Consider the following 17,869-nt stretch of genomic DNA (forward strand, 5'->3'; position numbering starts at 1 on the left):
AAATTTCTGAAGACTTGAGGTAAGAGGGATGAGTCTTTGTACTGCCCCCAATGACCATTTAGTGCTTCCCTTTTCCCAGGAAAGGGCATATGACTTTAGGGGAATGTGACTCTTTTCAGCTGAGGTAATCCTCAAAGGGGACTGACAGCTGAGGACAATCTTCTGGCAATACTCTCATCAACTGGGGAAATAAATTCTTTATTTCTCAAAGAGAATCTGAGCCATACTTCACAACATCCCTTGCAATAAGCTTACTCTGGTGATGACTCAAATTGCAGCTGCTCTTAGATATTTTCTGTTACTGAAATGGAACAATATGGGCCCTGGAACTTCGCCCTTACTGATTTGGCTTCCTTGTTTCTGATCTACTAAACGAGAATCTCTGAGGATGAAGTTTATTAATATGTATTTTTTCCAAAGGTCCCAAGAAGATTATGCTATAGACAGTCCAAAAGTCCTATCTGAATGTCTATTGTAGGTCCATTCGCCAGAAGACCTAAGAACTGCCAACTTCAGAGAGACTTTGAATAAAAAATAACAGTTCAGATTATCATGGTTTCAGTAAAAGCTTCCCTGAATTTTAACTCTTATGATCTGCACTAATTCAGAAATGGTAGCAGAAAAATAAAGCCTAATGGGGCCAGTGACAAGTTCTAATATGATCATAGCATTAAAGGCTTCTGGGGTTTGGGAACCAGACCATACCATCTTCTGGAGCAGCTACTCTATGGCAAATACTAGCATACTACTGGTTTCTGGCAATACTGTGATAACAGGTGACCATGAACCAAAGCACCTCATCTTGGACTGGGCATTAGCTGACCTATGTAGCTATGAAATTAGGCATTCCCAGAAGCAATTCATCATCGATAAGAAGTCATGTGTACACAGTGGGGTCCATTTGGTTCTCAAAGACACAAGTCAGATTCATGAGAAGCTTTCTTCATGCCCATGACCTGCTATCACCCATCTGCTGCCATCTTTCTCTCAATTTGTCTTTTGCTTTGGGGAAAGGCTTGCTTATGACCAGTTGACACATGTTAAAAAGATCAAGCCTGGATTGCCTCTGGCTCCAGTATTGGAGAACCATGGCATGACCCAGTTTTCCTTGACTTACAGAAAAATAGTCTTACTGTTCAAAATAAATACATATGCTAATTGCTTGCAAAGTTGAGTTTATTTTTCAGACCCAGTAAACAAGGGAATGAAATGCTTCATAATAATTCACTTTTTGAGCTAGATACAAAGTTTAGTTATTCTTAATATTAAATGATTATTTTTTGCTCCCTTATAAAATAAATGCGTGGTCTGAATTTACAACCAAAGAGGTAACATTAAGTGGTGGTTTGGTCACAGATTCTTGGCACGTGTTTGAGCAAGAGCATGTCAGGGTGTGCATGTATCTATAAGAAATTGTAGTGCCATCAGGACAGTCAAGATCTATTTCTCTGAACTCATAGTTGTCTTCTTTGCAGCAAACACATGGATTTTCCAACTGAAAGGTATCATAATTGTACCTGAAAGAAAAGAAAATTCAGTAATAAATTTTTTGGAACATCTGAAATAAATTGACATAAATACTCAAAATCTAATTGATTGTCTAAGTAAGTAAGCAAATCTTCCAATCAACTTATTATTTTCCTAGACCTTGCATTTGCCCCCTCACTATGAACTACTGATGTGGATTAGTCAGTGATAATTTTTACATAAGGCAAAAGAAATAAGAAAAGAAATTCAAAATGGAAATTTCTAATCTCATAATTAGAGCATTATGGTGCAAAAAATCTAAAAGTTAAATCTGATTTTTAAATACACAATTTAAAACCAAATCATTGTTGTCCATAATATTAATCTGTACCTGAAAGTATATATAAATGAAGAACATGCAATAGTTATGTCTAAAATTCAAGGGGCAGTTTAAGAATAATATTAGAGAAACTTCACTTCCTTGCTTAAATAATCTGCAATCACTGAATGAAAGTGAATAATTTGCCATAAATGTTTTGTGTTAGGCATTTTTGAGAAAACTACTTCATAATTATCCAGCATTTAAAATGTTTATTTTATTGCTGAGATTTTAATTTTTAGATATTTGTCTCATTAGGTTCTGATCATAAAACAGTATTGCTCTCATGTAACACTATCCCCATGTAATGTTGTAAAGGCTTAATTTCCTCCACAATGTCATGCAGTCAAAGCACAGTACACATTCAAAGAATACTCACTTGACAGTCTTTTTGCATTCCCCTATGCATCTTGCCATCTCAGTTCGTTTCTTGCAACCTTTGTACGTCACGGTCACATTCACATTTGAAGCTCTGCAATGATTCTTACCTAAAACAACATGGATAACAGAGTCAGAAATGCGATTTAACCTGAACAGTTTGCTAAGTCTCAATTGTCTTAACCATAAAATGGAGAATAATAATAGCAATTTCTTCAACAATGTTATTGAGGAGATGAAATATTTCAGTAAACAGCACAAGCCACCTGGTTAATATACAAATGAATATTTTCTTTTTATGATTGCTGTTATCACTATTACAAGAGGAGGAGACAGGGTAGGAAGAAGAAGGAAAAGGATGGAAAGAAGAAAAAGGAAAAGGAGAGGCAGGCGACAAGGAGGGGGGAGGTGAGAGGGAAGGAGAAAGAGGAAGATAGAAGGGGATTGATTGTTTTTGACACCCATTTTCTCATTGCTAAACATTCTTCTGATCTAATACATGAATTTGCATCGTAACTTTATGAAGCTAGGAATGCAAGCTGAGCCCAAGAAAAAACATAATGCCATTTACTGGGAAGAAGGCTGCAACCCACATAACTAAGTTAATATAATACATTATGTACAAATATCAATTGTTCATCTATGCATATAGGTTAAAATACTTTTATTAAAATATAGGAGGCTTTCTATTAATGATTTACCATTTTGTTTAAAAGAAACAAAAATTATTTTCAATAGTTTGCATTTCCTCTACATGTGAAGCCTAATTTTACTTACATGTATAGCAACATTTTTTTGAATCATAGATTCTGTCTTCCTGCAGGGGTAAGAGAAAAGAAAAGAGACTAGAACACTTTTCAGAACTTTTTAAATATATAATATGACATTTCTTAACTTAATGAAATAGCATTACAAAGGGGGGAAATGGAAGAGGTGAACATTTTGATCTCAGATCCAGTGAGCAAGGGTGGAGAGGGGAGTGAGATGAGCTTAATAATAAAAACGGGACTGAGTACTTGGACTAAACTTTTTTCAACAATGGACAGAAAAGGAAAAATTGTTATTTAAATTAAATTATTTCTAAAGATATACACAAAAATAAAACTACTTATTTTATTGAAACATACTTTAATAAAGGCATTACTCTTAGATAGTAAACTTAATGGGCAGCATCTGTAACTTATACATTATTTTAATCCCAAAATCTATCAGTGTCTTGAAGTAAAATCTCAAGAAATGTTGAAATTCAGTATTGGCATTTTAAAATAAAATTTAACGCCATATTATCAATTACAACTTCAGAAAGAAAAATAATAATTTAAACTTAAGTATTTATTAATACAAAACCCCATCGTATTCTTTGGGTAACGAAATGAAAACTGTGTCACAAAGAAAGATATGAATAATACACATATATGTGATTTTACAGAGAATTTGTATTTGTCTAGAAAATAATGTTTAACCTAAATCCCTGAACTATTTAAAACAACAATTGGTGTGTGGAATTTCTTGGGTTTTTTTTGTTGTTGTTTGTGTGTGTGTGTGTGTGTGTGTGTGTGTGTTTTGGGGGGGGGGTTAAAATAGCAAAATGTTTTCTCTAGTAATTTACTTCTTCTAGAATAGCACTATATTAAGTTTTATAGAGCCTGCAAATATACCCTTAATATGAAAAAGGTACTTAGGAATAAAAGGCATATATATCTGGAATCTTGTGGCTTTGGATGAAATGAATTTGAGCAAGGAGATACGGAATATATAAAACAGTTGTCTGTTGGTCAGACCCGAACTTTTCTAAATGAGAAAGAAGGCAGGCTGGCTTTGTATTTAATGTGAGATGTGAATCTTGTTTGTTAGTTAAGAAGACCACTTACTTCTGCACACCAGGTCTGCTTTGGGCAGTCTTGGACCACTACAGCAAAGCCAGTGTTGTTGCAGTAGTAGGAGATGCATGGGTTCGTGGGGTCATCAAATGAAGCACCAATCTAGGAGGAAGTGGGGTAGAGGAGAAAAAAATTATTATTTACTTCAATTTCTTTTTCAGGTGGACAATAAAACCTGGAAGAAAATTTTTAATTTTTAATGTCTAGTGAATTTCTGGAGGCATGTTGGCCATTAGATTAAATAAACCCAAGGAAAAGTTGATTGAAAGTCTTCTACTTCCATGAATAAATCAAAGCTCCTCACTGAGAGCACAGAATATGCCAAATTAAGATTCACCTACAGTTACTACATTATATTTTTCAAGGATTTGGGGGAAAGATTATTTTATGATGAGCGGGCAGTTTACCAATTATGCTAAAAGCTTAAGGGAAAACATGAAAGCTAAGTGGGGAAAAAAATTGCCACAAGTAAATTTATCAGATTAGAACAAATGGCAAGTCTCACAAGACGTTTTACATTTACCTTTGCTTCTGTTCCCATACTTTTAAAAACTTCTAGGTCGCTTTATAATTTGTTTATACTCAAAATTCAAACAACGGGTTGAAAAAATTGTATTTATTTCAGGGCCTCAAACCACAAAATGAACTTTTTTCAGATAAACTAAAATGTTATTATTTTAACTACTTTGCATCTAAACAGAGGTAAAACTTTTCTGTTGTTCTTTAAACATAATCATATTTTGTATTTAAAACGGCCATCAGTTCTCAAGTCATACTTCTTTTGGGAACAGAAAATTAAGAAACTCAGGTGGAAATTTGAATTTGATGAAGGAATGGTCAAATTAAAACTCTCATAGATTCTATTTTAGTTATTTCCTAACATTTATACCCCAAGTATTTTTAGTTTTTTTTTTTTTAATATTTAGTATCATCAGTTTAAATATCAATTTGATAATCATCTGGTTTTTATGACTTCCTGATTCTTTTTCTAAAAAGTTACATTATTGTAAATGCCACATCAAATGTCAAAATCAAACCCTAATATACTGTGTTGCTATATCCACATAATGGTGTTTCAGTCTTTGGGTTTTCTATTTGATATCTAACAGTTTGGCCATCTGATCTTTCTGGTTATAATTATAGTTTAACTCTGTTCATTGATTTGAATGTTACAAATTATGTCTTCTCCATCTGGCAAAGCCCATGGGTAATTTTGTTCAGAAGCTACACTGCTGGGTAGTTAATGATCAAGTATAGTTTTTCCCTTTGAAGTGAGCCATGGTGAGTGTTACATTTGACATTCATTTTGAAACGGTTATGGGAAAAAATGAGTAGATTTCCTCTCCACTGTTATTTTTGATTCTTCCATAGTATAAGCTGAAAGAACCTGGCTGTAGCTAAGCATTGCATTTATTCATGTAATTCTATGAATAAAAATATTTTAAAATAGAAAGACATTACCTTATAATTAGTATTGTTAAATAAACACGTTCTTGGTTCTGAAAAACAAACACATTATTTTATCCTTAAATGATATTATGTTTCCCCTTTTATTTACAAAACAGAAATTTTATATGAGATCGTATTTATCAACCAATTATAATGTTTTTTTTCCATAACACCATTCCTCCCTTTAGCCCACTGATTATATTCAAAACTGCTAATTCTGAGTTTCCCCCACTACCCCAATAGTAAGTTTTAAGAGGGCAGGTACTGATCCTCTTGTATCTACCACAACTGTCCAGCATAATGTTTTACACATTACTAGCCTAATAAATATCTGTTGAATATATGAATAAGTAAGGAATAAACAGATCCAACTCAAATAATGCCTTCTGAATACATACCACAGTATCCAACTTCACAGCAGGTATCATTAGATTTGAATTTTACAAGTTTCTCTCCAGTTTGGCATGTGGGTAAAGAAGGGCACTTCTTGGGCTGGCAGTTTACAGTTCTTGCATCAGTACAGGTACATCTGTGGCAATTGGCAGTCCATACGTCTCCAGGCTACAGATAGAAACCAAGTTCAGAATTTTATTCAAATACAGGACTGAGAGCAAGATTGGATTAAAGTAGTGAAAAAGTGTACTTACACATTTCTGTTCTCCCAGTGGACCAAGACAAACTGTTAACGAGATGATAAAAGGTAATTAAATTTGGTAAAATATAACCATATCTTATTTATAGATAACCACTAGGTGGATAATACTGTAATTGGCACCATGATTTCAGAGTCACAGAATTATGGAGGGTTGGATGGTGCTTTAAGGGGGATAAATCCCACCGGCCTGCTTCTTGCAAACAGCTCCTAACAAGTATATACAAATCCAATTTTTCACAATCCCCAGCAAAGGGTAATTCTTGTCTCTCCTGACAGTGGAAAATAAATCTTAATGCTACTATTTTACTTAGTGTTTTACAGTTTGTCTTTTGCCTCCATGATGCCACACATCACCAATGACTTCATAATTACAAGACCCAAGAGCCCTTGCTCAGTTTTTCAAGTCTTCTGCAATAATTGACATTAACTCGAACCTTCTAAATATTCTCCTTCCTTCAGGTCTAACACAGTAAAATGCTTGTGGTTTCCCTTATATATGTTAACAAGACTGCCCTCTCTTTGTTGGCAGTTCTTAGTGTCTCTCATTTTCTCTCTAGTCCTTCCCTGGCACTTTCCTCCATCTCCACACGGTCCACTGTAACATCATGGATGACTCTCAAACCTCTAGCTCCAGTCCAGATCTCTCCTGAGCTCTCGAGCCAGATAGATATCATCCTAGAAGATTCATAGGAACCTCACACTCAATGTGCACAAACCAAAGTGTACCATTTCCCCTAAAGCCAGCTTGTCTTCTAGGCTGGCTTACTTCCATTAAGGATCTCACTCTTCTTTCAATCATTTAAGCTTAAGCTTAAGAGCCATTCTGATTCCTTCCTTTCTGTTATTTGGCATCCAATCTACTGTCAAATCCTGTATCTTTACTCTCACTTTAATCCCTTCCTTCTCTAGTTCTGCTTGCTACATTACTTCAGAGCCTTATTATCTTTCTTAGCACCTCTTAATAGCTTTCTGGAGGGGATACCCTGACTCAGATCTCTTCCTGATCCAATCCATTCTCTATACCATAGGCAGAATAATTGTTCTAAAGCATAACTTCTCACTTCATCACTCCTATGATTAAAAACTTTTGATGGTCCCTTATTGTCTTATGAAATAAATCCCTCATTCTAGCTTTCCAGGACTCCCATATTACAGCCCCAACCACCTTCTCAAGCTTGGTAAATGAAAGCTAAATTCATCCACTTCAAATTTTCTAATGCTACAGCATTTCCTTTGTTAGTGACTGGTTATTGGCATGGCCTCTTAAATTGGATTTATAAGAAGAACCATTAATGCAGAATGATTCTGAAGTGGAAGTAGTCTCACCTGCAGGTGGTGGAAGTGATACTGGACACCCTGTATATTAAAAAAGAAAAAAGAAACCTCATATTAGTCTCTAAAGTTATTGGAATAGTTTTGGGGCAATTGTAGTTATCTAACACATTCTTCTATTAATGTATGTATGTAATGGCTACTCTGCAGTCTTACAAATGGCCATATTTCCCATATGTCTTCCCTTTCTGCTTGTCATGGCCTTTAAAATCCCACCATTAGAAAGGACTTCCCACAGACCTTGAATTTTAATGGTAGGGTAATGTGAGAACAAAAAGGAAAAAGTAGAAAACATCTAGGTAAACTTCTCTTCAAAATTTTCTTGGAAGATAGTTCTGATGAGCAGAAAATAACATAGATAACCACAACAGGAAAAGGATGATTTCCAGATATAGGGGGGAAATTCTAAGTATCAAAAAATTAGCTAGTTTTACTCCTTTAAGAATCTGTATCCTGTTTTTGTCTTCTGTAAATATGTCAATCTTCCTCTACCTTCACCCCCAGCAAATACTTTACACTGATCATAAATGTATATATCTTTTTGAGCCTTCACACATCACATATTTTGGCCAAACCAACCATCCACTCATAATTTTCACCTTTTACTTTAGAACAGCTAAAAATCACATCAATATTTTTATTCTACCTACCAAGCAAAAGGCTGGTCTAGGAACTACAGAGTATTTGAGAGGAACTAAAAATGTCTATGAGTTTTTCTGCAATTTAAAGGTAGAAAGAAAGTAGATAAGAAATGAGTTAAAATTTGGGAATTTGGTGATCAAATGTCTTTAACTCTACTGTGGGAGGGGAAGCTAATCCCTTAATTAATAATGCTCCACTGACTAGCAGAAACCAGCAACCAGAGAGAAAAGTGATCTTTTAGGTACAAATACAACAGGAAATTTTCCCTGACCTGAATTCCAAGAGAAAACTAACAGTTCGCTGGTGAGATTTCTAAGAAGAACCATAAAGAACAGTTTCCTAATCTCCACATTGCTGTCAGAGTAGTTTCTCTAACAAAGATCTAATCATGTCACACTTTGATAAAATCCTTAAGTGGGTCTCATTTACTATAAGAATAAATTATCATTTAGTATGGAAGTAAGGTGAGTGGCAGGCTGAATTATGTACCCCAACAAACACATGTTCTTAATCTTAAACCACATTCCAGTGGGTGTGAATCCATTGCAATTGGACCTCCTGAAGATGTTATTTTTAGTTAAGAAGTAGCCCAATAAAGCAAGTAGTTCTTAATCCTGACTACTGGAGGCCTTATAAAGAGAACCCAAAGTTACAGAAGCTATAAAGGAAAGGACATCACCGTGAGACAGAAGGCAGAAATACGAGCTAAGGAACCCAGAAGACTGCAGGGAGCCAGACCCAGAGCCAGAACACTATAGACTTTCGGGAAAAAGCCAGCCTTGCCAGTATCTAGATTTTTGACTTCTTTTGGCCTCAAAACTGTGAGCCCATAAATTCCCACTGTTTAAGTCAAGCCAATTTGTGGTATTTGTGACAGTGGCTCTGGCAAACTAAGGAAATGTCCTTCATGAACCTTTCCCTACTTACCTTTCCAACCTCATTTCCTCTCTGACCCTCCTACAGTCATTGCCAAGCTCTGCTCGATTCCTAAACTCACCCATGTGATCTCATGTCTGTTTCTTTTCAAGGCAGTTTGGCAAGAATTCCCTCATGACCCCAGCCCATATTAAACTCAATCATCCCATCTATGATACTGTCAGTCAATATCACCAGCTAATAGAAATTAATATTCTACTCTTCCCCCACCACCTGGGACTTTAGCTGTACATGTTTTTAGGTTAGCATGAAACACACTGTAGTGACTGTATCTATGCTTTATGGATCTTTCCACTAGAAGATAAAATTTTTTTAATGGCAAAGGCTGTGTCTTACTCATGTTTATTCCCTCATTGTCTGCTACAGGATCTAGCAGATACAAGGTGTTAAAAAATATGATTTGAAGAAGTTAACAAATAAATTAAGGTTTTTCTCATACTGACCTGTTTTGTTTTCAGTTTCTTGGTCATTTGTTCTTACTACAGTGGTTACTACAGTGGTTTCTAAGGGAGAACAAAGGATGGTATTGTAATTATATTTATTAGAATAATATGTATGCACATCAAATCTGTGTGTACATGCATATGTGACTGCACACATTCGTGCTCAAGGAAAGCTTCATGTGGAATAGATAATTCATTCCAGTTCATTTGGGCCATTTTATTTTACCTTGTTGGTATAATTCTCAGCTTGTCATGACTCCAGCTGACATCGAGGAGGAGATTACAATAGGAAGTGGAAAAAATATCAGGGGTAGCACATTTCATAACCCCATTCTCAGAGATCTCAAACTGCGTGATTTATTCTTAAAAAGGGGGACTCTACTGAAAAATCTAACCCCAAAATTCCCATAAAAGAAAGGTATCCCTAGTTGAACTTCAAAGTTGTGTTCCAAAAGGAAATTTAAGATCATCATCCTGGCCTCTCTCTCCTGTTTCTTTCTCTTCATCCCTTCTCCCCCAAACTCAATTCCTTATGTATAATCAAAGCTTCAAATGGCCCTTGATGTTTTTATTCCCAGTGTTTGCATTTTAGTTCCAGATGTTTTGTAGACTCCTGTGGAAACAGCAGCTGCTAAAGGAGGAATAAAAATGGTTAGTGCAGGGGACTAAAGGAGCTAGAGGTTAACCTCAAATAAACTGATTGTCTTCTGAGTTGCCATCAAGCAAAGTACATTTATTATTATTTGATTGTGGCAAAAATTCCAGGAGTGACGGTTGTTTCAGATGTTTCCCTGGAAGTAGCTAAATGAGTATGGGAGGAGCAGTGAATCTTTTCTGGTCTCAGAAGCTCAGCTCCTAAGATACATCCACACTGAACAACAGTTTCAAAGCACCTAAGAGTGTGCCAATCCATCTCCTAAAGCTAGTTCAATCCCCCCTTGCTCCACCAATGAAACATTAAGAGGTCCCTGTCTTAGCAACTCCTTGCCCACAGAGGTGAACCAATATTTTCCCAAGCCCTTGATAAACAGCTCACCTTTGGGTCCCCCTTCTCTAAATGACAAGAGCTTGTTTCACATTTAGCAATTTTACTTTTTGAACTTCATTTCCTGGTTTTTCTTTATTAGTTTTGAAGAAGAGGTATTATAAAAGAGTGAGAGAAAATGAGAAAATATCTGTGTGAGTTTGATACTCCAGTGGTGTTTAAAGTAGAGAGGGAGAGAGAAGGAAAGAGGGGGAGAGAGAGAGCACAAGGTCTATGTTTTCACCTTAGAGGTCTCCTTTTTCTGAATATTGATAAATTATCAAGCAGATAGCTATATACTTTCATGCTCACCTGTTTGACTGCCAGAGACTTGGCTCACTGGTATGGTGGTCCTGGCTCCTGAAGAGGAGAAAAGAAAGATAAAATATTCTGTTGTCTGTAAACAAACGGATTTGGGTAAAGCACTGACATTCTGAAACTTCTGGGGCTCAGAAAATGATTTCCATAATAAAGAAATCACCCTGGATTTATTTCAGCCAACTAGACTTACTATAAGGAATTCATGGACTGTTAATTTTTATCTGGGACTGTTTCTGCTCCAGTGATTTGTAAGAAAGCTGTGGCCTCTGAGAAAGAGGAGAAAAGAAAAGGAATTAGGAAAGACATTTGATGAATCTGCGAAAAAAGTGGCAGGATCAGCAGGGGAGACATTTTACGGAGGAGCTCTGCATGGGCAGTGATCCTTCTCAGCTTGTTGATGTGCCTAAGGTGCAGGTGCAACTGTTGTACCAGGGGCTACTCAGGTAGTGCCTGAGGTGGGGAGAAAAGGAGAAAGATCAACATGGTGACGCCTTCATGAGCATTAAAGGAATGCGATCCCCAACATGCCTATCACTGACTAACACAGGAGAGGACAATTTCTGGGCCTAAAACTAACAGAAGGAGAGGCATTTTCCATGTTTACTGCATGTCTTCACAAGGCCAAGGTTAATGCAGTGGCTAATGTCACAGTCCCGATGATTTCTTTTGTCCAAGGTTGAAGATCATATCAAAGGCTTTTCCCATGCTTACCTGTCCTAATTCCTGGTGCTCCAGTGGTGGCTCCTAATGAAAAAAATTATAAGTACATAAGATAAGCACAAATGAAGATTTTTTTGTCATTTAATATTAAGTCAGAAAAGACTCCTTTTTGACTAAAAGAGTGACTTAAGCTTTTGTACACAAGTTTCACTGTTTAAAAAGTGGGGATAAAAATTTTTAACTTGGATGTCTCTTAATTGGACCTTAGCTAGTCCTTAATTGGAATAAGATATTGGGTGCGGGGTGCCCAGAGCCCGGGCCCCCTCCCCTCCATAGTGATTTCACAAAGCGGCCTACTTGCCTCGGACAGCCATTAAAAGTCATTAGACCCCCTCAGGGGAGGAAAAATGTATTGTTAACCGAGCTTTGAAACTCCCCTCCCCTGATCACAGTTGATAACCATCTCCAGGTCCTTGTGTTCACACCCTCCTTTGTCCTAACCCTATTAATCACCCCCTGGCACCCCTGCTTTTGCAGAGCGCTAACCTCCATCTTTCCCAGCCTGCCCCCATGGAACCATAGCTCCTGTAAATCAGCCCTGTTAAACTCATGTCTAACTCCGTGCCTGGCGTGTTCTTGCTCCTAGGGCTAAGCTGGGCTGCAACAATTGCCAGAAGGATTGAAGTGCTGTCGGCCATAGCAGGCATGAATTCTATAGGAAGGGGGAGTCTGTTGGGGGAATCCCAAATTGTCCCACATCATCCATGTGAGGAGGGGTGGCAGCCTTCCTAGATAATGGGGACCACTCCAAGAGTATGGGGATGCCGTGAAAACTCCAGCGGAGTTGCTGTTTTGCAACAGATAGCACGCCTTTTAGAAGAGAAAGTCAAACTAGAGATAAGCACAGACTGAAATAAAGGACTCTGACCGATTGCTTGTTCCAAGTGGATGATCATGAGCCAAAGGTCATAAGTTACCCTGGAGAATTTTAGCTACTCCGAGATGGGACCCCAAAGCATGGGACCCCACAGACTCTTCCTCGGAAGAGGAAGTGGGGGAAGAATGGGAAACTTTTGGCTGAATTTTAAAAAAAAAATTGGAAATATTTTACTTATTAGCCTATGAGAAAAATGTTTATTTCTGTAACACACTACCTGACCTCAATATGATTTAAAATCAGGAGAGAAATGGCTCTATGGAAAGAATATGGTATTATAATTAGAATTGTTCTGAAAAAGGGTAGAAATGGGATGATATAATGTATATTCAATCCTGTATTTGCCCCTCTCAAAAGTATTTCTATGTATCTGTTTCTTGTGACTAACTTTCTATTTGTGTCTTGTCTGCCTGTTCAATGTATTGTTGTTTTGCTCTGCCTGTTTAATGTGTATTCTTATACCTCCGGATGGTAATAACAAATTAACAAAAATACTTAAAGAGCTCTATTTAAATTGCTTAAAAATAAATGAATACTTTTATATATATGTTAGGACTCCTGAAGTCCCAAAAGAAAAAAAACCTTTTTTGCAGCAGGGTTCAAAGCTTTAGTTCTGTAATTACTGTAAACAAACCTGGACATTAAAAGGAAACTGCCCCTGGAATTTCCCTAAGGCAGCAAAGGGCTGCCTCTGGAAAAGGCAAAGACCTTTCCCATAAGTGAAATAGATCTAATAATTGGAAATAATTAAAAGTAAGGCGTAGAAACTCCCAAATCCCAAGGCCCTGATTTAAAGCTTTTAAATTCAAGTTCAACAAGATAAGCCTCTTTCTGTCTCAGCAATCCCTGCCCCCAAGGCTTAAGCACCTAAGGCAGCTATGGGGGTAGGACTGAGGTGCAGAAAGATGGGGGAGGTGTGCTTTAAACAAGGTAATACCACCATTATATACCACAGTCCTGAACACTGCTGGTTTATTACAAGAAATCAGTACCCAATTGTGTCCATATCATTTTGTATTGGATTGCTTATCTTTTTTCTGTTTTTTTTTTGTTTGTTTGTTTTAGTATCTCTCTAGGAAAATCAAGCCAGCCTGCATTACCCTTCTCCTGGGGAGGCCAACAATGGACGTTTACTGTGCTTCTCCAAGGCTATGTACATAGCCTGACCATCTGCCACCATCTCCTGGCGAAGGAATAAGGTAAAGTGGAAAAGTCCCGCAAGTGTAACTCTATTTCACTAACCAGTAACTCTCTTTAAGGTGCAATGTTTCCCTGTGTCACAAACACCAAAGCAACTAATAGCTTTCTTAGAGTTGTTAGGTTATTGGAAACCTTTGTTCCTCACTTAGCCCAAATGTTAAAACCTGTTTATGTCTTGACTAAGAAAGGCTCTCCCTGGGAAGGGAAGACCTCCCAATAGGCTGTGTTTAAAAAGGGCAATAACACAGACACAAGCACTGGGGGACGTAAGTCCAGACCCGCCCTGTGAATTGATCGGCTGGAACCAGCACTGATACTGGCTTTGGGTAGAATCTGTGGCAGAGGCAACATTCTAAACAAATGCCCCTTGGCTTTGGTCACCATTGTGGAAAGGGGCAGAACTGAGATACGCCCCCTAAAAAAGCAATTGTGTGCTGCATATAATGCCTTATTGCAAGTGGAGGGACTGACGCAAAGATGCCCAGTCACCTTAAAAACAGCCATCCCTACTCTGGGGTGGATTACTGACGCACTTTCTAAACCACGCTCTGGCAGTGCCCAGCTGAGCACACTGGCCAGGTGGAGAGCCTACCTGCTACAGCACAGAGTTTTCAATACCAGTCCTCTGAATGCAGAAATGCACAACATTCTTGGACCAGTCACCTATAGAGGAGTCAACAGCTAAAGCTGCTGCACCTGAGATAGCTGTTGAAATGACAAGAATTGTGGAAAGACATCTGGGACAGCTGCCAACAACAAAAGGTAACTGTTGCAGCAGCTAGTGGACATCACTAAAGAGTGCCCTTTGTGCTCTCTGCGTCAACCATGTAGGCCACCACACCAGATGGGACACGTGGATTACATCGGTCCCCTTCTGTTCTCAAGGTATGCATTTACTGCGGTGGACATGGCTGCAGAACTTCTGTTAGCTTTCCTGGTGGGGAAGGCAAACCAGTGGGCCATCATCAGCTGTTTGGAAAGGATTTGCACTCTGTATGGCATACCTACACAAATAGACAGTGATCAGGGGACTCCTTTCACTGAACAAATGACCCAAGCATGGGCTACAGACTATAAAATCTCTACAACAAAAGGTTTTATCACGTCCAAACCGGCCTGAACTCCACAGGAGAGATGCAGCCCCAGCTTCTATTGAAATACTAATGGAGGGACCTATGCAAGCATCGAGAATCCCAGTTAAAGGTCCAGTTGCTTTACAGCCCAAGTGGGGAAATAATAATAATTTGTTGTTGCCTGTGCCTCAGACCATACAAAATGGGGAAAATGAGGTCAATTGGCCTTGGTGCTGGCCTATGCAACCACATTGGTTAGGAATCCTAAGTCCCTGGGAAATAGGAGTTACCCAAAATATTGTAATAAGACCTAAATGCCTGTTAAAATCTTTATCACCAATTTGGGGCCTCCTATTGCCATGGGAATCTTATGCCTGACTATGTGGACCCTTCTTATGCCCATTAATTAATTTAACAATTAATGTAGTGGTAGAAAACTCTTAAGATTTGCAGAGGGAGAATGTCTGGTATTTAAAACCTCCCCATAATGTTCCTCTGCCATGTACCTTGTTATCAACCAATAGAATTCTAGCATGCATACTGTTAAGTCAGCAGCAATTACTCCTTATTGTTCCCCATAAATATCTTTCTTTTCGCCTAGCAAACACCTTCCTGCAGTGGGCCTCAGCACTAACTCATGCCCACAATTGAACCCAATGTTGGGTTTGCATGGAGTTGCCACCTTTAAGTGCTTCCAGCCTTTCTTGGACTGTGATCCCTGCAAATTGGACTGCGTGGAATAGCCTATTGGCCTGGCAGAATTCAGCAATTATCAGTAGACCCCTTGTCTAAATGGTTCAATTTCCTTTCTTGGCCATGGCAGCATCTCTTCATGAAACTCTTATTTCTGTCAGGGGGACTTCCAGTGTTCTGTTGTCTATGGATGCAATGTCTGTCCTTTGGTCAATGTAGTCTGCTATGCGGAGGTGGAATGTGGGGCCTTCCCCTCCATAGTGATTTCACATAGCTGCCTACTTGCCTGGGACAGAAGTTAAAAGTCATTAGACCTCCCCAGGGTAGGAAAAAATGTATTGTTAACAAAGCCTTGAAACTCCCCTGGTCACTGTTGATAACAATCTCCACACCCTTGTGTCCACACCCTCCTTGTCCTAACCCTAATAAACCACCCCTGGCACCCCTGCTTTTGCGGAGTGCTAACTTCCATCTTTCCAGGCCCAAATCTGCTGCAGAACCATAATTCCTGTAAGTAAGCCCTATTAAACTCATATCTGACTCCATGCCTGGCATGTTCTTGGTCCTAGGGCTAAGCTGGGTTGTGACAGATATGTAAACTGCTTAATAAATAAATAAATATATATATATATATAAATAAGGAAATTAAAAATAATGGATTCATTATTTATTATTTTAAGTATTAGACCTTTTATGTGCACAAATTTTGCCAGAGGCTCCCACATTGGAACTTGGAACCAGAAACTGATAGGACTAGATATGCCAACTCTTTACCCACAATGAGAAGGAATTAGCCTGGGATGGAGATAAAGAAACTATGTGTTTCCTCAACATGCCAACAAGCTTTTTTCAGAGGTTTCTAAGCAGGAGTTAATCCACATATGTTCTCCAGGCAACATTTCTATGCCACAGAAAATGTAATGACAAAAGTGTCAACAACTGAGTCTCTTCCTCTAGATATCAATGAGAGGAAGAAAGAAGTTCTCTTTCCAAATCACCTAAGTGATTCTCGGTACCTCAGCTCCGTTGTCTAAGCCTCCTTGAAACAGAGGAAAGGAAGATAAAGAGTTTGAGTGTCTGAACTTTATTACGTAAAATACCGGATATCTGATCATTGTTGTTAAGAAAATGCTCTTCACAGGAGAAATAAATATTAAAGAGAATTCAGGCAACATTGTCTTTGGAAAGTAGGTAATGGCCTATCAGCACTTACCTACAGTGGTTCCAATCTCAGTCATTCCACTTCCTCGATGGGAAATAGTGGCTACTTGGAGAGGAGGAGAGGGAAGACATGAATGGAAAGGATTTAGGGAGCATAGAATGGAATGGTAGTATTTCTGTTTAGAAACACCAAGAAGGAAGACATATCATTGTAGGAAGTACCAAAGAAAGGATGCCCCGCCAAACTGTACACTCACCTGTGCTGGAAATTCCAGGGGCAACTGTGGTGCCAGGGGCTACCCCAGAAGTGCCTGAAACTCAAAGAGACTGAGGTTATCTTGATGACTTATTAAAGTCAAATGAAAATTCAAACTAAAAAGGATAAGTTTTAGGGGTTTTGTTGTTGTTTTGGTATAAGAGAAATCCCTTTCTCTGGGCACACGGAAGACAGTGAATCAAACATATTTTCCAGTTTCCAACTAATATAACCAAGGCATATAAAGAGATGATATCCCAACTTGAGGCACTTCTTCCTGGCATTCAATAAAAGGGAGACTAGATGGTTTCCCAATCCTCACCTGCTTGATTCCCTGGTACTGCAGTGATGCCAGTTGTGAGGTAAAAAAGAGAGGAGTGGGGAGGTTTGAATGTGCTTAAAACTTTAGATGTAGGAGAAAATATTAAACTTCAAATTTACATATATACCTGAATATATATACACATATATGTACACACACACACATATACAGGCACTTGTCGTGGTTTCATGGGGCACTTTTCTGTTTCATAAAAAATGGAAACCTTTCTGGAATCCAACTGATATGCTTCTGATATGTGTAATGTCAATAGAGAAAATCCATCCCATCTTCAGATGTAAGAACGTGAGGGCTCAAGTATAAAATTAATATAGCTTCAAAAAGATATTATCTCTGATAGCAAACTATTCTAACTTGCAGTGTCGCTGAAGAAAATGCAAACTCGTTCAAGGAAAGCTGGTGGAGACGATCTGTATCCACATGATATCATATCATAGCTGTTCATTCTCACCTGCTTCAGATTCAGTTACAGTAGGAATAGACCAGTCTCTGGGAGTTGTAGCTGCTAAAGAAAGAAATCAAGTGGTAAAATCTATGAATTTGGGATACTAGAAAAAAACTATTGAACACTCTAAAAAAACAGAAAAAAACCACAAGCTCTAAAAGAATTATCATCATATCAGACATTAAAGAGAAACATTTA

General features: G+C 38.1%; 1 protein-coding gene across 1 annotated transcript; it reads right to left on the minus strand.

The window, feature by feature from the left end:
* Positions 1-1,175: 1,175 nt before the first annotated feature.
* Positions 1,176-17,718, minus strand: LOC119542365 (submaxillary mucin-like protein). Its single transcript, XM_037847061.1, has 14 exons — positions 17,678-17,718; positions 16,888-16,941; positions 16,683-16,733; positions 11,618-11,650; positions 10,898-10,945; positions 9,562-9,621; positions 7,535-7,564; positions 6,201-6,232; positions 5,952-6,114; positions 5,566-5,603; positions 4,096-4,206; positions 3,002-3,041; positions 2,226-2,334; positions 1,176-1,517 (listed from the first exon to the last, which is right to left on the minus strand). Exons 3-14 carry the CDS (start codon positions 16,705-16,707, stop codon positions 1,289-1,291), a joined length of 918 nt encoding a protein of 305 aa, XP_037702989.1. The 5' UTR covers positions 16,708-16,733; positions 16,888-16,941; positions 17,678-17,718; the 3' UTR covers positions 1,176-1,288.
* Positions 17,719-17,869: the final 151 nt, after the last annotated feature.

The sequence above is a fragment of the Choloepus didactylus genome, chromosome 8 (genome assembly GCF_015220235.1).
Source record: "Choloepus didactylus isolate mChoDid1 chromosome 8, mChoDid1.pri, whole genome shotgun sequence".
Lineage (NCBI taxonomy): Eukaryota > Metazoa > Chordata > Mammalia > Pilosa > Megalonychidae > Choloepus > Choloepus didactylus.